At 35.4% G+C, this 26,210-nt stretch overlaps 1 protein-coding gene across 2 annotated transcripts in view; it reads left to right on the top strand.

Annotated features, from left to right (window-relative positions):
* EDIL3 (EGF like repeats and discoidin domains 3) overlaps positions 1-26,210 on the top strand; it is a 537,490-nt gene that overhangs the window by 175,879 nt on the left and 335,401 nt on the right. Inside the window, exon 3 of one of the 2 annotated variants that reach the window (XM_066381790.1) lies at positions 7,071-7,100. The exons of the other annotated variant lie outside the window; for it this stretch is intronic. Coding sequence (XP_066237887.1) covers positions 7,071-7,100 — 30 coding nt within the window. The remainder of the gene's footprint in view (positions 1-7,070; positions 7,101-26,210) is intronic. 2 annotated transcript variants of the gene reach the window in all.

Genomic DNA, 26,210 nt, shown 5'->3' with positions numbered 1-26,210 from the left:
TGTGACTGGTCAAAAGTGCATCATGACTTTACAGACACACTGTAGTGCTTGGGAGAGCCTGAGGGGGTACTGAGTCAAAAGCTCTGGTATGTTCCCTTTTACGGTTTTAGGATTTCAGCTTTCTGGAATGCTCCTTCTTGGGGGACTTGCCAGCTTCTTGGAATTTCTCTGTCTCAGGGGCAATAGTCCAGCAAGGGTGAGGTCTGACAGATAAGCGGAACATCAAAAGGGCTGTTTGGAATTCATGTATCTATCATTTCTCAACTCTGTGGTTACATATAAAAGAAAGGCAGTTATTAATTTTATAATATACGGTGATGGGTGACAAGGAGAAAGAGGAGAAAAATTGGAAAATTATTGTTTCTTCTGGAGAGAACTCAGGAAGGGAACCTTGCCAAGCCAAGTCCCCCATCCAGTTAAGGAGGTCATCAATTTCTGTGTTGTGAGGTCTAAACCAGGTGATGTTTTCGAAAACCTGAGTGAGAAAGTAAAAAAAATTTTGTGAGGTAATAATTGTTAGCTGCTTGCTACGAGTGCTGTTTGAAAAGGGTGACATGGTGATACATGGTCTCCTGGATGAGCCTCATAAGACGTGCTGGTCTGGTTCCTCTCAAGTAGGAGGACATGTGGAGATTTTTAGAGACAGGAAACCTGTTGGTGTAAGTTTTAGAAGGACTGAATATGTGTGGTTAAAAGGAAGGGGGTTTGGAGAACATTCAGGAGAGAACTTCTCCGACTGAGGGGTGGCTTCATCCTGCTGTCATCCCTACCTATTTGATATTTCCCTCGTGAAGTTCTCCTTGGGGTATTGGGAATAGGAGTGTAGGAGCATTTGATTGTAGGTAATTCTAGAGATTTCTCTCATCCGGGCCTGTAGGAACTTGATAAAGAAGGAGGCAAGAATTTGGAGATCAGGAATACAGAGATAAGGAGGGTCGTATAGCGGGGGTGAAAGTTCTTCCATAGTAAAGTTAGAGATATTCTTTCCTGGCAGCCCTGGAGAGAGCAGTTAGCTTAAGCTAAAAGAAATATTTCAGGTCCATTTGTAGGCTCTTCTTCAGCCAAGAAGACCCAGGGATCCTGTCCCCTTACTATGTGAAGGGTAAAAAGACTGAGAAGTGTTTAGAGGTGAATGCTATTCATTCTCTTAGTTCTTCAGGGATACCAGAGAGCTTTAGGGTTAGGGAACCTGTAGGGGCTGAAAGATAGGATTTAGGTTTGCTGATATTGGGTTTCAGATTTTTCTGTTACACGAGCGCAGGTTTTAGGGTTGGTATGTAGGGTTAGGTAGATTTTTCTAATTTTCTGATTGGTGAAGGTCTGCATGTGGTTCTGTAAGAAACTAGTGAACAAACATAAGAGGAAGGGTCCAAAAGTTAGAAAAATAAATAAGAAAATGTGTGGACTAATGAAAGGCAATAGTCAAGACACCCAGTTTTGTGAAACCACTAATTCCATGTTTACAAATTCACTGGGCTTCAGAGAGAGAGACAGTAGAAATAAGACAAGGAGGTGGTCAGTCCCCCTGCCCCTAGACCTATTTTTTTAGAAATTCCTAAAGCAAAAGAAGAGAAATTACCTGTATAGCTTGTTTGGTTCTTAGATTGATGGGTAGTGTACTAGGAGTTGAAAGAGGCTTATGGGGTGGGATTAGGTTGATATTTGGGGTGAGATAGATTAGGGTATAGGTTTCTGTCCAGTTAGTAGGGAGATACATATAGGTGTATCTACATGAGTAGAAAGCCCCTGATTGGGTGAAGCAGGCTGAGAGATGAATAGAGAATGGAAGGACAAGAGGTCGGGTTTGTTTCTCTGTTTCTGAGCTCCAGATGGTCAGAGTGGAGGAAAGAACTGCCCTTAGCAGCAGTGGGAGTTGTCAGGATCACGGTGTGTGGACCTGTCCATGTGAAAGTCAGTCCTTGGGTGATGTACTGCTGGAAGTGCCTCTTGAACAGTCTTTGAACAGTTTGCTGAGTAACCTGTAAATCCTGCAAGTACTTAGGGAAAGGGTGGTTACATTTCTACACTTTGCAGCTAGAGTTTAAGTCCTAGTGAACACTGCTTCTAGCTGGAATTAGCAGCAGGTCCCAGCCTACAATAGGCATGGAGCATTGAGACAAGAGGAATAAAGGAGATGCTATACATTAAATAAAGTAACAAAATCAGACTGTCAATACCCACAGTAGAGATCTTTGAGGGATAAATAAAAATCAAATATTGAGGCAAGGCATAGTAGATGGCCCTTGTGTTTCCAAGAAATGAGATTAGTTTATCTGCTACTTGGAAGAAATACCTTAGGCTTGTGAACGATGTCCTTGGGCCTTCAGTGGCAATTCCCAGCATGCTGTGCAAAGTCAGGTCACAGGTAGCTGGGGCAGGGCTAGAAGAGACTGAACCCTCCCTCCATGGAGCAAGGGGGAAGCTTACCTTCTCGTGTCCCTTTACCACAGCAATGATATGTCCCTTGATGGGGCTGGGAAGCCTGGCAGGCTTCAGTTCAAATGACCTTTCTTTCCACTCTGGAGCAGGGCCCTAATGGAATCCTATGAAGCCCTTTAGGGCACTGGAGCCTTTAAGAGCATATGCCAAAAGCTGGTATTTCCTGACTACTTTTGGGCCTTATTTGCCTTTTCTGTTACTTCCTTGGCCATTATAGACCTTAAAAGCCATGCTCAGAAGATCTCACTGAGGGGTTTGACTAAGAGACCAAAATTGGGAATTCAGTGTTTAAAGAAGCCTATTTAATCTGCGATTGTAGGTGTTTGGAGACTGTGGAGGGTCTGAGTTCGATCTAGGGTGAGACCTCAGGTGGTGGGGGTTAAGGTGATGCCTAGATAAACTATGGGCTGAGAATGAAGTTGAGCCTTAGCAGAGAAGAGATGATACCCCTTCATGGTGAGGAAGTTAAGAAAGGTGGTGGTGTGTCTCCTTGAGGCAGGCAGGGGGGGCTGCAGAGGAGTAGGTTATTTACATATTGTAAGAGAGTACTAGTTTTGATATTGCATGCTGTGCATAGGGTACAGAGAGGGGTCCTGAGAGAGGGGTGTCCCTATGGGTCAGGCAGGAGGGAGAGAGAGTTGAGAGTCCATGGAGAAGGAAGGATTAAGAGTGGAGGTTTTAGGTGAGGTTTCTTTGGCCAAAAATGGCCTGCGTATAGAACAGTCAGCACAGAAATTAAGGACAGGAGCAAAGCAAAAAGAAAGGCTTGCACGTAAGGAATTTCTGATGCCATCCCCATCTGGTGGCAGAAATTGTCAGGATCTCTTAGGATATTGTAATGGTAGTAGAAAGCAACCTGGCTAGGTGCTTAGACTTTCCAGGATATTCGTGGAAGCAGGCCGCTCGGAGTAGAAACCTTCCAAACTGTGAACCTCAGAGAGTAGGGTGAGTCCCAAAGGAGGAGTCCTGAAGGAGTAGAGGAATAGTCTCTGAGGCCTGAGATTGGGAGGAGCCCACGTTCCAAGGAGAGTCTGTCTGGATGGTTTGGACTGAGAGGAGCCCACAGTAGAGAAGACTGGTGAGAGAAGGGGGTGTCCCCGCCTTCAGTCACAGTTCCGAGAGGAGAAAATCTCCGTAGAAAGAGAGTCTCAGACAGGAGGTCGTCACCCCAAGGCTGAGATCCCGGGATGTAGGAGAGGGGCCTCGCTAGGTGAGCCTGGACTTTCATAGAAGTCCATAAAGGAGTAGAGGCAGACCACCTGTAGATATGGGGTCCAAAGTCAAAACTGTCTGACCAGGAAGGAGTGTTTGTAGAGAGAAATTTGGAGGCCAATCAGGGAAAGGGAAGGGAGAAACTCCTTACCTCTCTGGTTCAGCAGGGGTTCAGGACAGGGTTAAACTGCTGGCCAATCAACCTACAATTACACATCCAAACAAAATCAGGGAGTAAGCCCGGGATGAGCTGCTGCTGCCCATTGCTTTCCTGGTTGTAAGTTTGGACGGCAAAGAGGGATTGTCCAGGCAGTTAGTATCCTGTCCTGGGTTTTGGCACCAAATGTTGGAATCCATGGGAGTCTGAAAACACCAGAGTAACAGGCTTTATTGTAAGGAGAAAGGAACCCTGCCGGGCACTTCTGGGGGAGGGGGAGAAGAGCACTGGTGACAGACTAGGGAAGAATTATATAGTGTTTGGGAGAGCCTGAGGGGATACTGAGGCAAAAATTCTGGTATGTTCTCTTTTATGGTTTTAGAATTTCAGCTTTCTGGAATGCTCCTCCTTGGGGCGGCTTGCCAGCTTCTTGGAATTCCTCTGTCTCAGGGATGATAGTCCAGTAAGGGTGAGGTCTGACAGATAAGCGGAACATCAAGAAGGCAGTTGGGAATTCACTTATCTATCGGTTTTAAGACATTTTTAATTGCTAGAACTCCTATACATTTGAAATTGTGTTTATTTCAATGCTTGTTTGTCCTTTCCTAAAATTCCTTGCTTATTCATAACTGTATAACTAACGAATAAAATCTTAGACTTAATCTTTCTTCCTCAAGCATCACATACTTAGGATACTTTGTTTAATGACCTAGTCAGGATCTCAGGTACTTATGTCTATCCCTGGACTGTAGGGAACCTGAAGTTTCAGTGGAAGAACTTTTTTTTAGAGTTTGTAAAGGGTTTTCTCTCCCAACCTCTACAACCAGTTTTTTCCCCCCTTATGCTTAATTTTGACTGATGTTATCAGAGCTGTAAGCCAATCCTGGTTCCATGACAGCTTCTCCCTGTTTCAGTTTTTCTCTTAGTGAATATGGAATCAGCACTTTATGAGACAGCAGGAATAATGGAAAGAGTTTTGTCTTTTAAAAATCACAGTGGCATGAGCTCAAATGCAATTGACCTTAGCCAAATTGCTCAGTCACTCTGAACATCACTATCTTCATCTATCAAATAAGAGTAATTTTCATCTCATCAGTTGCTTTATAAATTGAGTTCACACACACAAAATAACTAGTCATAAGTGGTTTTTTTTATTTTCCCTTTTGAATCTCTAGACTTTTACTAACAATGATCCATCTAACTCAGCACTTCTACAAACCCCTATGGTATTTTCCTAAAAGGGAATTCCTGTAAGCTATACTTTTCCTCTATGAACATATAATGATATATTTTGGACATGATAAAGGAGCTTACAGCTTTTTAAATATTTATGTTCTCTACACCATCCATGCCAACTGTGTTTTCTCTCCCTACTTCTTTATGTGCCAAGGACATAAACTAAATAGTGTGAGAGAAAAGCACTGTGAGGACACAAAGTCAGCTGTCAGAGTGAACTCTGTGCAGCTGTACCTTAATGGAAAGAGTGGAGACTGCTCCCTGGTTGCACAGTGACACCTTGATCAATGAATCACCTGGGAACAGAGCTCCTTTATAGGCAATTCAGCTGAATAAACCTCTATTTTAAAACTCCATCAATCAGCCCTGGCCAGTTGGCTCACCGGTAGAGCTTCGGCCCGGCATGCAGGAGTCCCGGGTTCGATTCCTGGTCAGGGCACACAGGAGAAGCGACCATCTGCTTCTCCACCCTTCTCCCTCTCCTTTCTCTCTATCTCTCTCTTCCCCTCCAGCATCCAAGGCTCCATTGGAGCAAAGTTGGCCCTGCCACTGGGAATAGCTCCATGGCCTCTGCCTCAGGCACTAGAATGCCTCCGGCTGCAACAGAGTGATGCCCCAGATGGGCAAGATCTTCGCCCCCTGGTGGGCATGCCAGGTGGATCCTGGTCAATGCATCCAGGAGTCTGTCTGTCTGCCTCCCTGCTTCTAACTCTGGAAAAATACAAAATACAAAAAAAAAACAAACCCTCCATGAATCAAATTAAATACTGCTGGCTTCTGTCATACATTTCAGCAGTAATATTCTGAGTAAGCTATACTTGTGCACAGAGAAAAAATAATTCCTCATTGAGAGTCTATTAATGTAAAGGTGATGAGGTGTGTTCTAGGGAAAATTGGGAAGTTACTTCAGATAAGTTCTTTTTTCACTGTTGTAATTACCATGTGCTATCCCCCACATACACCCAGCCGTAGGCTCTTATCCTTGGAGTTTTGCTGCTCTCAAAATATCCTCCCTTTAAAAACAGGAATCAAAATGATTCACACTTTGGGTTATAGTTCATGTTACCTTATATTAATATCAGTAAGCAGTGTCTTAATCCTGGCTACAAGTTGTGCTACTGAAAGAGATTCTGATTATTTGGTGTGAGGTGAGTCCCAGAGTTTGGCATTCTAATATAGTTTCCGGGTTGAGAACCACAGGTCTAACATAAACTTGTACTTTCATATTGTGGCCTCTCTTTTCATAATATCCCTGTTTATCCATGTGTGGGCTGTGGAACACTTGTGTCAAAACAACTTTGGGTAACTTTAAAATGCAGATTCTGTAGTCTCGCCACAAGATCACCACTACTGAATCCTGAAATATGTGATGCATGTGAGAGTGAATTTGTGTGTGTGTGTGTGTGTGTTTGTGTGTGTGTGTGTGTCAGAGAGAGAGAGAGAGAGAGGGAGAGAGAGAGAGAGAGAGAAAGTGCTGGGGGGCAGGGAGAACTAGAATATTTGTGCTTAACTAACATACAGTGTGATTCTGAGTCACTCTAACACTTAATAACTCGTATTTTATTTGTAACTTCTACCTCAGGGAACAATATTTTGACTATCAACAATGTCTTTTCATTCCTCTTTCCTAATAAAATATTCCCACAAAGTGATTGATGGTGGAGAGTTTTTATGTTATATATAACATATTTGAAATGGTATTATTTATAATAATTATAATAATTACTTTCAAACTAATTAAGGTCCCTTTTATTAGCAAAAGGAAAGAAAAATCAAATTTGGACATCTGAATGGTCTTTACTTATATATATATATACATATTTTTAAATATGAATATATAAATCTTAATTTAATGTAAATACTCATTAATCTGTCATTAATTATCTAGTGACAGATTTCTAATGTATAAACAATATTACAAAAGCTTATAGTCATTGTTTAGAAATATGAAATCTCAATCTCTGTTTCTCCCTCTTTCTCTCTCCCTTTCTCTCTCTCTCCCTACCCCCCCCCTCACCCACTGTAGCATCAGATGAAGAGGAGCCAACTTCTGCAGGTAGAGTTCCTATTCTGTAAAGATTATTCTTATTTAATTTAATGCCCTTAGTAATGGAGACACAACCCTTTGAAGTGTATATTGTAAGGTTTCAACCAGAAAACTGGTACAGTTTTATTTATTTATGTATATTTTCATTTCTTGAATCTGTTGTCCTAGACTAAATGATGTTGGAGTTTTAAATAGAAATAGAAAGGAACAAAGGAAAACATAACACAAAATATCACATCAACGTTAAAGAATAAGGAAAATTAAAACATTCAATAAAATGCCAAAAAAAATAAATCAGCAGAAAAATATTAAAATGTTAAAATGCAGAACAAATCATAAAATGGGGAGAACAAAGTGATAAAACACCCTTTCAAAAATATGACCTTCTATGATAGACTATTGCATTATCAAATATATAACCAAAACTGAACATTTATATTTAAGGATAAAAATTATGTTGTTGCTTCAACCACTCACTTTATTTAAAACTATAATGTTTACCATTATATGTAACTTAATATTAAAACTTGGCATCATGGTTCTGTTCCTCATTTAGCTAATCATCATTTAGTAAGCACAGGGTGAAGTCAGAACTAAATATTATGAAGAATGGAAATCACAGAGAAGGCATGATATTTTCAGCATGGTTCTAGCACAATGGAATGGGTCAAAGAGAGATGCCAGCAGCGCAAAGACCAGACACATTTATAAGGATAAAGTAGGCAGCTCAGCTAATCTGATTAATAGTTAATAAAAGTCACAGGCTAGCAGAGCAGCAATATAAGAAAAAAGGGATCAAGCCCTGAGATGTAGGAATTAGAGGCTGTTCTGACAAGAAAAGATTAGACCTCAGCACTAGATTCCTTCTTAGGCAAGTAATTGAAGAAAAGAGTTAGGCTTGAGAGACAAGAGCAGGAAATAGTTATTAAAACTAATGAAAAAAGTGGGACTTAATTTTCAAGCCAGAGGGAATCTAGCCCAGTTATTGGAGCTCAGATACAAGGCAGAATCATTTCATTTCATAGACTTAACTTATTTTAACTGGCAGAAGATTTCTTAATTTCTACCATCCTCCAGAACTGAGCAGAGATTTTTACCTATGAGTAAGTTCAAAATATCTAAAATTCAACAAAAGAAAAGAAAAGAAATATCTTTCAACTATCTTTGATGGATTCTAATGATGCCATATTGCAGTATACTCATCATAATTATAACTGCCTTATTAATGGAATCACAGAATTAGGTATAGCCTCACTTCCATAATATCATTAGATAGTTTATAACCTTATTTAGATTGTAAGAATTCACTGTTTTGTTTTTTTTCTCCCACTCTAGTCAGTTTTCTGTTGCCTATTTTTAGGAGCAATCTAATAATATGACTTAATAGCAAACTCATCTGTTCTTATTATTCTCCTCTGCCTAGTTTCTGACTTTTTTTTTGCCCTGGTTTGAGGCTTTAGTGTCTACAAGGTTGGTCAAAGACTATTTCTCAACCTTAATTGAATTTTCTTTTTCTGTGAGTATCCAAACTTGGGAACAACAATACTTTTCTAACCCATCCCATTTCTCTTATACTGTTACCCCATGCCTTGCTGTGTTGTCTGCCAAGCAATTTTGGTGCCATTGCAAAATAACTATTAGTTTTGAATGATGAAGATTAATTTTAACCTAAGGTAAGTGATATTTAAGTACAATATAACTATTTCTTAGTGTAATTTTCTTATTCTAAAGTTATTTTAATAATTTTTCTGCTCACTGAGAATGTGTTTTGATAAATATAACTGAATTTTTTTCTTCATACATTTATTTAATGAATAAATATTTATTTGAAAAATAAATATGTTAGAGTGATCTGAATATAGATTTAAATTTTGTTTTAAAAATATTTTTTGTTTGCAGAAATAATCAGATATTTTTGTTGTGATTTTAGCATAAATGTTTAGAACAAATGTATTCTTAAGGAATATTTTAACAAAATAATTTCACATAGAGATTATATTAACATTGAGAAAATTTATAATTTAAAGCAGACATCTTCAATATAAAAACTGCCAGTGGAAGCCAACTATTTTCTTTTTGATGTTAGCAAAGTAGATAAAGAGAATTACAGCATGTAGTTGTACTAAAAGTTTTAAAAGAAAAGTATTACAAGATTTGTAAGGACTTGATTTCATAAGTTATATGAATAATTGTGGAAAGTGGATTATGATTTTTTTAGTCCTTTTTAGTACCCCTTACCCCAAATTTTTCAACAATTCTTTTTCTTAATTTATTATTTTATTTGTATCTTTTTAGTAATATGTATTAAAATATATCTTATTCTAAATTGTTATTTATGATCTATTTAGTTAATACATGATTGATGTTCTGTTTGTACTCTCATCTCCTTCCATCAGTAGAATTCACCTAGAATGAATGATCCTTTCTTACCTCAGATTCATTCTGTGGTCCTCCTGAAATTTATCTTTCTTTCTTGTTATTTCTCTATTTTATTTAAATGATCAATGAAATACAATCTTTTCTTATCACAAAAATTATGCCTAAATTAATCTTTTATATATACCCACATGATATCATTATCAAATTCATATTCTTCCATCAATTCACAACATAATTGGACAATAACTCCTTCAAATACATATTTTAATTTCTCTAAATTATATGACTTTTATATTTGTAATAGGATATCTGCTACCCTTTAAAGTTCAATAATAGAAGAAATTATAACATTAATGAGGATATTATTACTACCAAATACTCCCCAGTTCCTGATTACTATTTGTTAATGTATAAATTATGAATTAAAATAATTATTTTTAAAACAAATGTATACAAGATTTATCTAAATGTGTAGGTCCTAATGAATACTACTACTGAGTGAATGATTTATTAAATATTTTCAATATATGGATATTATGAGCCCAGCAAGCTTCTGCTGCTCAACTCTGCTACCTGTATAAATATGATATAACAAATCTAGATTGCTTTTGACCCCACAGTACACAGAATTGGATTAATTATAATTCAAGAATCATGACAAATTCTCACTGTTTAGAACTATTTTTAAATGAAACAATAGGTTTCTATCTTGAATAACATATAATGTGGAAAAATCAAGAAGACAAAATATAATCTTGAGAAAATTAATGAGATATTAGATACTTGTTTTGTTTGTGTTATAATGCTACAAAATGATATGGCCTTTCTCTTTTGGACAGAGCCTCTTTGAATTGTCTTATATTTAGAGTTGTAATGACTGTCATCATTAAAATAAAGAAGTTATTTTGTCACTCTCTTCTCATGTGTCTGTTTAGAATATTTTCACACTTTATTCTGTCTTGAGCTATTTTTCTGAACATGCCTAATTCTTTTCATTTAAACATCTAAATTGCCATGCAAAAAAAGAGATGCTACATTTTGTGTTGATTTGTAGAGAAGGTACAAAATATGTCCTGATGGAGATATATCCCATTTTTGAACATGGAGCATCCACTTGTTAATCATTTTCAGCTCTGAATGTTCTAATGAGGTGCATTAGCTAAAGGAACATGCTTTGTAGCAACTGAGTTACTAGGGCAATTTCACCTGATGCCTGTTTCTGTAATATCAGAAGCTTCTTTTATATTAGTTCAATGTTATATTCAGGTACTTAAATATCTTATTTCATTGACTGTAAAAATCTATGAACTATACAAAAAGTTTCTTCAAGCTAGGTTATATCCTAAAATATAATTATCAGCAAGTGAGATTAATATTTAGTAAGTAGATACAATGCCTCTGAATAAATCACACATAGAAGTGATAGATGTAATCCAATGATGCTACTATTGCTCAAATGATTTTTCAAAACTCTCTTTTGAAACTTTCTTCAGAATATTTGAGATTGTGGGCCCTGACTTTGGTCAGTTTGTTAAAAGGCATTTGAGAAAAGACCAAATAGTGCTTACTTTTCTTTTTGAAACAAAACTTTCTTATTGATAGGTGTGTGATGTTGATTTTGAACTGTGAAAAAAAATGTGATTGAAATCTCTGTTATATTTAGATAGTATTTTTTTATATCTTTACCAAGATAAATTTTATTGCCCAGATAGTGATACCAGTAGGATATTATAGACTTCATATCTTTATTTTTAAGTAAGTTTAAAAATTAAATAAAAGAGGGAGAAATAATATCTTTATACCTTTACTTATATATTTATGAATATAGAGATAGTTATACTATGTTCTTTTCTCAAAAGTGTACAACTGGACTGGAAATAAATAGTTAAAAATCTTATGATCTTATTGTCAAGAAATATGTAAAATAACTAAAATCCCTCATAATAAAGGTTGAAGCTGTCACCTCTTCAGTAATGTATGTTCATATCTAGCAATGAAAACATTCAAAATTGTTATGTATTGTGACATAATTATTTTAGTTGTAACAGATAAGCCAATTTAATGTTGCTTAAATAATAAGGGATTTTATTGGCTCACAGAATTTAGAATGAGGTGTTCAATGATGTCACTAAAAATCTGGTTTTTGTTTTTCTTTCCCTGATTTTCTGCTTTGTCTTCTGTGATATACAATTTATCTTTATCTTCAAACTGGTTTCCCTTGTGGTGTGATATATCTGCCAACAGCTGCTGTGGCTGTATGCATCTTTATTCATGTCCAGAGAGGACAAAGAAATGACATTTGTTCCACAGCCTTCAAAGCAGGTGTCCTGAGATCCCTTCTAATTGGACAGGCTCGGATCCCTTCTGCCAGCTATGAAACAGGCGGCCAGCCAAGGTCCTCCCCTCAAGCATGAGGCTGATTTTAGCTTTCTCTCAAGATCAGAAGCTGTGTGGCTGAGGGACATCATATTCTATAGGAATGAAAAAGGTGAAACTCATTCTAGGTGGATGATTAGTAAAGCCAACAGGAAAAAATCAATATCATCCCCTTTTTTCACTTTTTAGTATCTTCTTAGATTTTTTCCTTCAGTTTGGTATATTTTTCATATTATTTCCTAAAAATTCTTATGAGGCCTTGGAAAACTGTGAAAAAATAAACTTGGGGCACATTTTAGGAATACTAAAGTCTGGATTTGTATTTGCAGTATTGTACATTTGTGACTCTTAGAATTCTAACTTCACCATATCCTTTATTTTTTTCTCATGTGCATACACATATTTTCTATGTTTGCCAAAACTATGTATTTATGTATACATTACCTGTACTGAACTGATCTTTCCTTCTGCATTAATGATCTATTTCTACAGGAACAATAAAACTAACTCAGCTCTATTTATTAGAGCTAACTATAATCTTCCTTTCCCAGATTTCAGAGTGATAGTCATGTTAAGTTTTTTTGTCCAGAAAAATTCCTAAGAGTATTAAATAACACCTTTGGTTAAATTACTTCAGGCTGATATTATCTTATTATAGATAAAATAATTTTTATCATGAACTTATGCCAAATCAGAATAATTTCATGTTTAAAATATTAGAAAATGGCCATTCAACTTTAGTCTATTAAGCTTGGGAAAAAATAAATGACTTAATCTTTCATATAAGTTTCTAGAGCATTAAAAATTCAACTTATTGAAAGTCACCTCATCACAATGTTAAAAAATAATTCCTGAGGTGGAAATCAAACTTTAATGTTTTTAGAAATTTTATATTATTTCAATTAACAATCGTTTTTGTGCTGTTGACCTTAAGAATGCTGAGAGACAACCAAATAGTAAACCAGGTTCATTAGAAGATCAAGTATTGAAAAAGCATCAGTGTTTTTTAAAAAAATAAGAAAGGTATATAAATAGAAACAGACAATGTACTAATCAATGTTCTTTAGAGAAGCAGAACCAGAAGGATGCATGTACATGTATAAATATATAAAACTAAAAGGGTTATAATAAGGAATTGACTCATGCAATTATTAAGGCTGGCAAGTCCAAAATCAGTCAGGCCGGGCAGACTGCTGGCACCTCCAGCAGGATCTCTGAGGTACAGTCTTGAGGCAAAGCTCTTCTTAGGAAATTGCAGCAACTTCTAGAGTGGCAAACCGTAGTGTAGCCAATATCGATAAATATAATTTTACATATTAAATTTAAAATTTTTTGTATTTAGCCATCATAAAGAATTAATAAAAATTATATAAACACAAACTAAGTTAATTTTCAGCAAGTCTACTTCAGAAAAAAAAAATTTGCAATGTTTAATAACCAAGCATGTTGCCCTACTATTTATACTTCAGCTTCAGGCCTCTTTCAGTTCTAGCTCTCCCTGCATTGATTAGATTCATTTTTAATGCCATCTCCAATTGTCTGGGTCGATTTTTTTTTTGCTGCTCGAGTTTCAACTCTAAGTTTAATAGGAATAGAGCACTGAGACATATTTATTTAATATTCCAATAACTCGTTGGTTCAAAGACGACATTAAACTTTCTGTTTCATGATGGGTAGGCTAAAACCCCATGGACTTGAAGCCTTGAACCTATGACTTTAGGTACTTTTATCTTCAGATAAATAACTGTCTTCAATATTCACTCATTTATTGAAGGGCGCTTGTACTGCTTACACATCTTGACTATCATAAATAATGTTGCAGTGAACATAAGGGTGCATATATTCTTTCGAATTAGTATTCTGGGTTTCTTTAGATATAGTCGCAGAAGTGTAATTGCTATGTCATAAGGCAGTTCCGTTTTTAATTTTTTGAGGTAACTCCATACTGCTTTCCACAGTGGCTGCACCAAACTGCATTCCCACCAGCAGTGCAGGAGGTGCCCTTTTCTCCACACCCTTGCCAACCTTTGTTGTTGGCTGATTTATTAATGATAGGCAGTCTGGCAGGTGTGAGGTGATATCTGACTGTGGTTTTAATTTGTATTTCTCTGATCTTAGGTGACATTGAACATCTTTTCATATGTCTATTAGCCATCTCTATGTTCTCTTTGGAGATGTGTCTATTCAAGTTCTATGCCCATTTATTTCTTAATTGGATTTTTTTTTGGTGTTGAGTATTGCAAGATCTTTATGAATTCTGGATATTAAGTTCTTATCAGATATATCAGTGAATGTGTTTTCCCATTCCTTGGGTTGTCTTTCATTTTGTTGATGGGTTTTTTTGCTGTGCAAAATTTTTTTAGTTTTATGTAGTCCTATTTGTTTATTTTTCTTTTGTTTTTCTTGCCTGAGGCAACATATCAGAAAACATATTGCTATGAGAAATGTTTAAGATGTGATACATTTACACAATGGAATACTATTCAGCCATAAAAAAGAAGGAAGTCTTCTCTTTTGCAACAGCATGGATAGACCTAGATGGTATTATACTAAGTAAAAAAAGCCAGTCAGAGAAAGACAAATACCACATGATTTACTAATATGTCAAATCTAATGAACAAAATAGAAACAGACTGACAGATTCAGAGAACAGACTGGCAGCTGTCAGAGGAAAAGAGATTGGAGCTGGTGAAAATGGTGAAGGGATTAAGCAAAGAAAGAAAACTCATAGAAACAGACAATAGTGCAGGGATTACAATAGGGAAAGGGGGTGGGGTAGGTAGAAGAGGGTAAAGAGCGGTTAAATGGTAATGGAGGAAGATTTGACTTAGGGTGCTAAACACACAACACAATATATAGATGATGCATTACAGAGTTTTACACCTGAAACCTCTATGATTTTACTGACCAGTGTCACCTCAATAAATTTAATAGAAAAAAAATAGGTACCTCCTACCTGTAAAGCATTTTCCTTTTAAAGGTTTTATTTTCTTCATCCAGAAAGTGGTATAGTGACTACCTTAGAGGTTTTCTGTAAGAATCTCACATAATGACACATGTAAAGTGCTTACCGCGTGATCCTTATTCTAGACGCACTAATCTGACTGTTTTTACTTTCATTATCATTAATGTTTTTGTCATACTATTACTGTGATTTTGATTATGATTATTAGACAATATACTGAGGCAATATACTATGTACTTTATTTTATTTAATTTCACAATAAAACAATGAAGATAGTAATATATGTATATTTAAAGAGGGAAACACTAAGTTTAAATTATGAAGAAATATACCCAAAGGTAATATGACAAACAGGTAACAGACAGGATGAAATTCAGATTTCTCTGGGAAAACCTTGTGCTTTTCTACTGCAGCAAATCTGCCTTTGCTTCACTTACAAAGAGTTTTAAATAGCATATGTATGTTTTAATTATAAAACTTACAGAATTATTTATGTTATGCATGTATTACAAAGCTGTACATAATTACATGTGCAAAAGCTTACTATTATTTTAAATAACAATCTGATCACTGTTATACTTTATAGATCATGTGACATTTTGAAAAGAATAAAGATAGAAAATGAAAATCCCCCTGCTGCCTTCATCCACATTGAACATTTGTATTAAAAAAATGTTCTACCACAGTCCAGCTGCTCTTAGATCTTCTCCATCTCCTCAGCTCAAACTAAAACCTTCAGGGTCAACTTTGATGATACCTAGAACAATATCGTCACCTCTCTAAAATATATACAAAATCTTTTCAGCTTCTCTAAAATATATACAAAATTTAATCACTTCTTGCCATCATCTCTACCATCACCTTAGTCCAAGGCACCATCTTTTTACGTGTGGTTGATTATGCATTAGTCTCCTAACTGGTGTTCTTGCTGTATGGCCAGCCCCTCTGCACTCCCTTCTCAACAGAGAGGCCAGGGCAATTCTCTTACAAAGTCTGTGGATCCCGTCACTGTTCTGGCCCAAGCCCTCTCATAGCTCTCATCTAATCCTCAAGTATATTTATGAGTGAAACTAGATATTATTTTCATCCTTTTCCATTACCTCCCTGGCTGCATTTCTTATTAATGCCATGCTGTCCTTCCATTTCTACAAAACAAACACAAACACAGATCCTGGACACATTACTGTCTTACCTGAGCTTTGCACTCAACAGACCTATTGTCTGAGGGCTTCTCCTGCAGGTATCTGCATGACTACCCCACACATCCCTGTGTTTGATCCTGTGGTTCCTTCTCAGGAAAACCTTCTCTTATTCTTAAAAAGGCCACATCTTCTCCAAATGGTCATGGTCCCTTGCTCTGCTTTATCTTTTAATATCAGCACTGTCTCCACACTCTGCCTATATAGTTTACTTACTGTCTGCCCAGGCTAAACATAAACTCCCTGAAGGCTGTTTTTTTTTTTGGTTTTTTGTTTTGTTTTTTTTTGCTTATTTTATACACTATTGAATCTCCAGGAGTTAGAGCAAATGTTAGGTACATGGCACATGCTTAATAAATATTTATTGCATGATTGAATTAATGATTAAATTAAGCCACAATGACTTTATGCTGATTTTAAAGCTTTATCAACCCAAAAGAACATACATAGTTCTTTCTTATGAGATAATCTAAAGAGAGAGCTGATGACAGATATATTTTCCAATTTAAGAACTAACTAATAAAAAAGATAATACTGATAATTTGATAAAAATCTTGATGCTTTAAGATTACTTAAATCCCTTAGCAGAGAAAAGGCTATAGCATTGTTCTTTGCTTTTCTGCTTTTGTTGCAGTAAAAAAGAGTATGTTTTGCTTAGTGATTCTTTTTGTGTGGGAGTCTAGCAATATCAATAATTTAGCCATTGTTCATAATTACTGAATGGAAACCACAGCAAATGGTTTAAGAAACTCCAACCCGACAACAATCACTGTCCACAGGCCATGATAAGGAGTGGATTGGCTCCCTGCAGGGAGGCCTCAGAGTGCAGGGCCCTGCCCACAGGGCCCACAGGCCTGCATGCCACAGGGCTTCCTGAGTTCAGACTGCAGGAGAAAGAAGGAAAAGAAAAGACCTGCATTTTTTTCTTGTTGTGGTTTTTTGTACAATAACTTCCTCATTATTGCAGTCTTATTGATGCATATCTATTAAGCTCAGGCATTTTCAAATTTTATTTTCAAAGTTGCATGGATAGTATATATTTTTAAGTCGGAGTAATGCATTTTAAAATAAAATAAAATAAACCTGGGTATAGTATTCCTGGAATGCATTTCTTAAAAAATGTTACACAAAACACATTTTCAACTGCTAGACTTCACCAAGATTTAAAAGCACGTTTCATAACTATTCAGCTAATTTTCTGCTACTCTAGACATAAATCTAAATGATAAAATATCTAGTATTTACTTCTTATCCAATTTAAATAATATTTTACAGTATATTTTATTGTTTTGATAGCTGACTAGCGGCTCTTGATAAAGAATAAATACAACATTTCTCAAAAAAAGAATAAAAACCACTGTACAAACAGCCAGGTTTGTGCTCAGGCTTTAGATGTTCTTCAACAGACATTATTATCCTCATAAGTGACTGATACCCTGAAGTAGTTTCATCCTATAATTTAGTATTTAAATGTGTTGGGAAAAGTCAAGCAAGTACTAAGCTACCAATAAAACTAAAATATAAATAATTAAAAACTGACTACATATAGAATTCTTTCCAGAATTTTAGCATTTTACATTTTACCTACTGAAACACATTAAGTTTACAGCAAGTTTTATTTGTAAGATCATGAAGAAACTGCTGAGAATTCTGATTTATATTGAATTTCTACTGATATTCTTTAGACAGAGTGCTCAAGCAAGTTGTCCAACTTGGAAGGTTTCTGAGGATTTATAGAGCTATAGGAAAGGGAAATTAGCATGTTTTTAAGTTAACTTAAGTTTTCGGACTGTGGTTGTTTAATCATCCAGTTACTTTGTGCTCGTTGATACTTGGGTAGGCAGTGGGAAGTTGAGAAATAAAACTATTGATTCACACTAATTTTATCCTTACTCTGGAAATGAAGAAAGCAGTAAGCTGGTTCCTTAAGGCATTCATTCGTTTCACTCCATGAAGCCTGTGCCTGGTTCTAAGAGCCGTCACACCCATGTTTTCCTCCCTAGAAACAGAATAATAGTCTTTTCTATTCCAAGCCTATATATTTTGCTCATTTTTACTTGAAGCTTTAATTCACACTTGTCTATCTAAAAGATGTTTTTCTTTCCCTATTTCCAAAATCTATCCTTTTTATATCCATCTCAAGTCTTACATTTCTCATCGGTAACTCATTGAATTCTCTTTTTTCCAAATACTGATTGTGTATCTGTTAGGAATATTCTCTGTAGCAGATAGTTGATATTAGCATGCTTGAGGAAGGTATCCAGATCCTGAGATCACAGGATCTTTCTTATTGTCTTTCAAATAAATCATGTTTAGTATGAAAGAGGATTGAATAGAGCTTGGGGAGCCATAGTTTTTTTCTATCCTTCAAGAAATTTGTGTTCCTTTTAGTATGTACCAAATGTGAATTGGAATTGTTTGTCCTCTTGGACTTATTTTCATTTCAATTTTATCATTTGTAGGCAGAAAAAAAATTAGCTGAATATGAGCGATCTGTTTTGAATAAAACAGAAGCATTGTCTGTGGTAAAGAGAACAATCTTTTACCCAAATTTGTTTTAGAACTTAGTAGTCAAAGCTTAACCTTACTGCAATACACATAGAAATTTTTAATCTCTATTACTTAAAATTTAACTTTCCTGATAATTTTTACATATAAATCTCTTTGGTACACCTATCTATTTTTAATACCTGGAAGATGTTCTTCAAGGGGGATGGTGATAATCAGTGAATTGGAATGTGTTTAGAGATCTAAGCTCTTTCTAGATTCAGGTAACAGAAGGCAAGTGTCTCCCTGTGATGTGGAAAGAACCCTGGGAAATCATTATATGGAGTAACGTAAGGGATAGAGCCAGAAATACCAGTAGATTGCTGTGAAAAATGTGTCAGGAATCATTTTAATGGGATTTCTTCCACTTTATTTACTAGTGAATTGGATACCCAATAAATACATGTATTTTTGTTGTTGAGTGTTATAACACTGCCAACTTCTCTACTCCATGATTGATAGAAGTTAAGCACAGCCTTACTATTCACCATTTATCATTGAAAATTCAAGTAGTTCAGGTTCTTCAAGCACACTTTAAAATACTTTAAATATTATGGCTGTTACACATTTCCTTTGTGAAAAAAATGCAGTCTTTTGCAATAACACATCTGACTTTATTGTTTTTCTTGCTCCTTGTCAAATTACTGCCCATCCTTATTTTGTAGGTTATTTGAATGTTTCTTTTTTTCCTCACATATTTTGAGGCTATCTAAATATTTTCCTTGTAAAAAGTTAAACACAGATGGGGCCAACATATATATGTGACTATGTAGAAAGTTACCATTTTAATTATCAAGGCAACTTACAGAACATGGTACATTTAAAAAAATATACAAAATTAAAATTTCTCTTTTGGGTCATGGGACTATGTTTTGATAGGTGACCTTAGGTCAATTAGCTTATGCTTATAAATGATCACAATAAAAAAAGAAAATTTAAAGAACTATTTTGAGGTCACTACTGTGTTATTTCAAAGAAGAGTAAAAGACTCTTTGAAGGATACTAATGCTGTAGTAATAAGCAGCCTGCTGAATTTCAAAGTTAATTGGAATTCAAGCAGACAAGAAGGAGAGAACAGGTTACTTGTAGACCCAGAGATGGAAATAAATGAATAATGAATAAAACTAGGTTTTTAATAGAGATGCATGCAAATTTTTAAATAAAATTGAAGGAAAGGGCAGAATAATTAAAGAATGGATTGAACATCGAAAACATGGAATTGGGTTATAAAAATGTTACCTTGATTGGAAAAATTTAGTTTTATTTTACCTATATTTTGATGGAAATAATTAAAATAGACATGTTCTAAATATCTTAATTTTAAAATTTTTCTCTGTACTGTTAATTTCAAGGTATATGTTCAGAGGGCATTACTCCCTGAAGTATATGAAAGTGAATTTGACTAAAAGGGCTATACCAAAGTGTAGTATTTGCTTGGACAACCAATTATTTTCTAATGAGGCATTTTAAATACATTTTATAATATTTTTAATTAGGTTTAATCACTCTTTGTCCAATAAGTGCTGTAAATATTCTTCTCTAAGATAAAATTGCACTTGATGTTTTGCTTTCACTAGCTGTTTTAGAAGTGCCAAGCAACAAAAGTGGAAATTTTTGTAGATAAAACAGATAAACCTTAACAGTAAGGTTAAGCTTTGACTCCCAAGTTGCTAAAACAAATTTAGATTAAAAACAGATAAATAAAAGGTGTTTTCTAATGACAGAATCCAGATTTTGTAAGAATTGTTGATTATATCTAGGGAATTGGCAAAAGCATATAACAATCAAAATTTTTTCCAAAATAACATATCTATAGATATATATGTTCAATTCTTTAATTTTTACCTTTTTTCTGAGATAGTTCATATAAAAAATTCAAGTATTTTCTCTTAAGTTATATTAAAAGGGGAGCTTTTTTTCTTAAAGAAATAGTGACATTTTTAACTAATATCACCTGTTATGTCTAGACATGTAATGAGCCCATGACCTAAAGTTCTGAAATGACACTGGAGAGAGTAAAACTTCCATTATGTTGTAGATTTTATAATAGTCACACATCTCTGTGACTTATCAGTTAAAATTTTAAAATGCATTCTCATTTAAGATTTCCCTGAAGATCCTTTGAACATATATCCATTTCAGAGGTTCCCATGACTCTCATCAGGCATTATGACTCACCAGCAGCATGTGCTGTTGGCACACCCATTCATGGCTGAGATCCAAATTTCTGTTGAGAGCAATTTGTAGAATTAATCTACATATATGATTTAGGCTTGTTAAGGGTTTCATTCAACATCTATTGGGTTATCTTTGCTGGGCATTTTTATCTGAGGAAATAAAAAATATTCCTAGTACTAGTATTTATATAATTCCATAGATTCTAATTTAGGCAAACATGCAGTGTGATGCTCATAAAACACCCCATCTTTAAGATTTTCTCAGAGTATTGTTCTTCAGAATATTACTATATTAAAAGCTATTAAGAGTATTTTTCAGTTTGCCTCTCACTAGTTAATTATTAGAGGTAAAATTCAAGAGTTTGAAGATGATGGATCTAGTGTTCTCTGCAGCATCCATTACTTCTTAACGTTTCCCCCCTTGACCTCAGGGACACTGTATTCTCAATTAGCTTTAAAAATGTTTGTTCCTATTTAGTGCCCTGCTTCCTTTGTCTTCCTTCTGTATGTAGTCTTTTCTATGTCCTCATCTCTCTTTTCTGCAATCTTCCCTAGCTTCTTCTAGTTCCTTTATGGATAGTACTCCTAATCTGGATAACTAAAATTTAAGGATTCAGTTCTCGTACTGAAATGGTTACATTATAATTATTGAGAAATTATATGCAAAAGACCTGGGGGGACTAACAAGTTTAGAAGATATGTGAGGATGATTTCTCTTCTCCCTCTTCTGTGTAGCCTAGACTCACTCCTGAAGTTCATTTCTATTTTCACACATCAGCAAGACACATCTAATGACCTACATGTAAGCAGCAATATTCTTTTTTGTGTGTGTGTGACAGAGAGAGGGACAGACAAACAGGAAAGGAAAGAGATGAAAACCATCAATTCTTTGTTGCAGCATCTGAGTTGTCCATTGATTGCTTCCTCATATGTGCCTTGAATGGGGGCTACAGCAGAGTGAGTGACCCCTTGCTCAAGCCAGAGACCTTTGGGCTCAAGCCAGCGACCATGGGGTCATGTCTATGGTCCCACGCTCAGCCCAGCTACCCAGCGCTCAAGCTGGTGAGCCCATGCTCAAGCTGGAGATCTCAGGGTTTCAAACCTGGGTCCTTCACGTCCCACTGCACCATCCCTGGTCAGGCAAGAAGTGATATTCTTAACTTTTTCCCCTCTGTCTTCATGTAGTTTCACTCTCAATGGCATTGCTTATTTCTATGTCAGGCACAAAACATCCAAGTCACCTTTAATTCTGTTCTCTTCTTCAATATTACCTCCTACAGTCATTTCCTTCTTATTCTGCAATACTATTAAATCTGTCTCCCATTATGTATGCCCAACTAACACTCAATAACCCAGGCTAACATTGGCTATATCTCAACAGTTGCTTCTATAGTCACCAAAGCAGTGTGGGACAAACATGATAAATCACTCATTAGTTCTTAAAACTTGTATCAGAAATGATGAACATCACTTCTTATGTTATTAAACAAATTCAGATGACCAATACTAACTTGAAAAAAATGTAAGCCCTGGCCAGTTGTCTCAGCGGTAGAGCATCGGCCTGGCATTTGGAAGTCCCAGGTTCGATTCCTGGCCAGAGCACACAGGAGAAATACCCATCTGCTTCTCCACCCTTCCCCCTCTCCTTTCTCTCTATCTCTCTCTTCCCCTCCCGAAGCCAAGGCTCCATGGTAGCAAAGTTGGCCTCGGTGCCAAGGATGGCTCTGTGGCCTCTGCCTCAGGCACTAGAATGGCTCTGGTTGCAGTGGAGCAACACCCCAGATGGGCTGAGCATCGCTTTCTGGTGGGCTTGCCAGGTGGATCCAGGTCAGGCACATGTGGGGGTCTTTCTGTCTGCCGACACCTCCCCCTTCCCGGCTTCTCACTTTGGAAAAGTAAAAAATGGAGAAGTGCAATCCTACTTTGTGTCTGTGAGAACTGGTACATTTGGGAAATCTTAATGACCATACTCTGACAATTTTAAAGACTTTCACACTAGTTAGTTCTCTTGCCTGCATTGCCAACTCCCTTACCCACACTCTTTACAACAAAAATTCTCCATCATAACTGCTATTAAAAAAGTCTGTTTATTTTTTAGTGCCTATCATTTTGTGTACACCACATTTTACTTAGTTGTAGCATAATCTGTGTGCTTTCATTTTGCATTTATAAAATTCCTTGCAGATTTTTGCATACAGTTAAATTGCTTTTATATTTTAAACTTAATCACAATATTCTACTCCACTTCATAGTTATGTTATGTTAAAGGTCACTTAACCACTCAACTTGAGGAAATTTGGACCACGTCAGATATTTTATTTTTAGTCTATACAAAATTTTTAAAAAGGTAACTAACTATAGTTGAGCTAATTTAAAGTGTGGATTTTGGAATCAGACTTACACAAATCAGAGACTTTACCCAATATCAAACCTTATTATTGATTTCAAGGATAGGAGTAGCCAAGCGGCACAGGTAAAGAAGGGAGTTTTAGGACATTGTGGACAGCTCCCCAGGTCTCTGTTTTGTGCACTGGATACATGCTCTCTGAGATGGAAAATCAAATGAGTTTTCTAAGTCTGATACGTGGATTACCATGTCTATGGAAAGTGTTTGGATGATGTTGTCTTTATATAGTTGTATAGTTTATATGAAATTTGCCATAGTACTGTGCTTTATAAATTTATAGATTGTAGATTTGTTTACCATAAACATTTATAAACTAGAGACATCCTGCTAAAAATATTTATGGATAAGATTTCTCCTCCTAAGAAAATATTTGCTAGCAGATCTAGCTATCAGTGTGCTTACAAATCACTGAAACATCTACCTTGCTCTCTTTTTCTTAGATCATACCCCTGATAAAAGGACAGAAATGGATTTTAAGCTGCTTTCTACACAAGAGTCAAATGATGTATATTTGGGAATTAGTATTCATATTTCAGATTATTTCTTTGAGATTTAAAGTACAAACAATTCAAAATTTGTATTACTCAAACAAATATATATTTTTAAAATGTTATACAACATCCAATTTTACCCCACTCTATGCCTGAGTGCCTTATGCTTGATATGTAACCTTAGGCTACCCTATGAAGAAGAGCTTTAGTGGAAACCACGTGACCTGGAAGATCTGTCGCTCTGCCTTTCTCCCTGGAAGATAAGTCTTCCAGTTTCTTTTCCATTATGCCAGTACTTTCCAAAGAAGTTGTTTTCTTACTATCAATGTCTAAGCTATTAGTAATGCCTGTCTGCTACTAACATCAGACTAATTTGAACTTGAGAATTTTATTTTTGTCTCTTTTAAAATGATCTTGAGTTTTATTGGAATAATTATATAACTAATCACTTTGGTTTTGTTAAGACAAGTATAATATATCACAAATGTATGTAACAAGTTTAATATTTTGTGTGTCTCAATAAAAATATAATTCTACTTCTAAATCTTAAATTTCATCATATATCAATGAAAATATTTACATAATTAGGGTGCTATAGTTATTTTTATATATGTTATAATTCTTATCTTGAAACGTAATTTTTTTTTAACAATTGGAAAGAAAGCATACCATATTTTTTGGTTACTTATTAATATTAATTAATTTCTATGTCCAGTTTGGTTTGTTGAAAAAATATGTGTCATTGCTTATGTATGCTAAAGATCTTCATAATCATGATTAATCCCTGAAAAAATTTGAACTCAGTTGGATTGATTAATTAATATTCTGCCTTTTTTCATAGTGATTTTACAGAGGCATCTTCAAACTCAGATACAAATCATACAACATTTATAATTCATATTCTAAATAAGCTCATTCAAAAAAATTAAACCCCAAATGTAATCCTAATTGCAATCACCTGGATTTTACTAATATTTCAGGCTTCTGGGAGAACTGTATTAATATACTATTAGAAATTAAAAGCTTGTTGTCCTCAGTCATAACACACCATTTGCTTTAGTTGCTCTCAACTTGGCTATCACCACTTTGTTTACTTTGTGGCTGGTCAGAGGACACATTTCCAGGGCTCTGCCACATGTTATAGCTAATGAAACTCTTCACTGAACAACTGAGTTGTCATAAGAGAATGCTTGTATTTCATTTTACTGCTTGCCATAAAGGACCTCAATCCCAATGACACAAAGCTTCCTATTTTAAAGATTTTACTGGAGATTTGAAGCTGCCTGTAAGAAATAAAAATGACACAACGAATAAAAAATAAACTTGATGTTTAATATGACTATTCTTCATATTAAGGAAAAAGAAACAGAAAGTTGATCCTTTTCCTTTATTTTCTCTCCATTGGTATACTCTGTTCCAAGATTTGCTCCTCTATCTCAGTCTCCATGGTTTTTTGTTTTTTTTTTCTGTTTTTTCTTGCTCTGAAATCTATCACATTGTTTAAATATCCCATTGCAAAGTAAGGGCAGAGACATCCAACTATAAGAGATCAAGTTTATTCAAAAACCTTGCCAAGCCAAAAAAAAGTTACCGACCAAGCCATTTTTACTTTGGGTTGGATCACGCATACACATCCTTTCACTGATGTTTGAACATTCCATCTATGCAGTATAAGATTTTTCATCTCTTTCTAAAAATGGTTAGAAAGAGTAAGGAAGGATTATTTTTTTTTCTGGTTACATGTGACTGGAAAAGAAGAAAAGGACAAAGGAAATATAGTGAAGTCATCAAATTCAGGTGAAATTTGGGTGAAGTCTGTGTATAAAGTTTTTGCACACTTGTAGCATAGGCCTGCATAATACAGGTGAGCCATAAATTTGACTTTAAACCTCTTTCTTAAGGGGTGCTGCTGTTTTCAAACTATCAAAGGTCCTAACACACTGGACCATTTCATCACTACCCACCAGAACAAAGATATCTTCAGAAACAAAATTAATTTTTATTGCAATTTGCTCTTTACACAGAAGTTTGAGTCTCTCTATCAAGCAGGACACTGTTGGAAATTAATTTTTCTGGAAATCTTACAGCCAGGCAATCTCATTCCATCTTAAAAACTGTAATATCTTGGGTAACTACTAAAACAGAACTCCTGTCTGGATACACTCTTCTTTAGTCCATGTTCTCATTCATCTCTGCTTATCTGGTCAAATACAAATTTCTGCTGCTCATGTTTATCTTGAAATTGAAGGACCCGAATCCATGGCATACACATTTTATGATGTGCTCATCATCTTCCCAGACAACTATTTTTGTCTTAACACAGTGTTTATAAAAGTATGGTATTTCCTGCTGGATGACTTTAAGCGGTGGGCAAACAGATATCAATAACCTTGAATGACGTAGTCCTACACAGAATGTTACTTTCTTGCTAATACTCCTTTATTCATTCTGAACATGTTAAGAAGAATAGCTCAGTACGTTGCTAAGCATTAAGACTTCTCTAACATTTTATAAATATATATCTAGATTGTATATATGCATTTAATATGTGGTTTCACATTTTTTTTTCAGTCCCAGA

The sequence above is a fragment of the Saccopteryx leptura genome, chromosome 4 (genome assembly GCF_036850995.1).
Source record: "Saccopteryx leptura isolate mSacLep1 chromosome 4, mSacLep1_pri_phased_curated, whole genome shotgun sequence".
Taxonomy (NCBI): Eukaryota; Metazoa; Chordata; class Mammalia; order Chiroptera; family Emballonuridae; genus Saccopteryx; species Saccopteryx leptura.
Note: the sequence above shows the minus strand (reverse complement) of the source record. Positions and strands in the feature narration are given on the sequence as shown.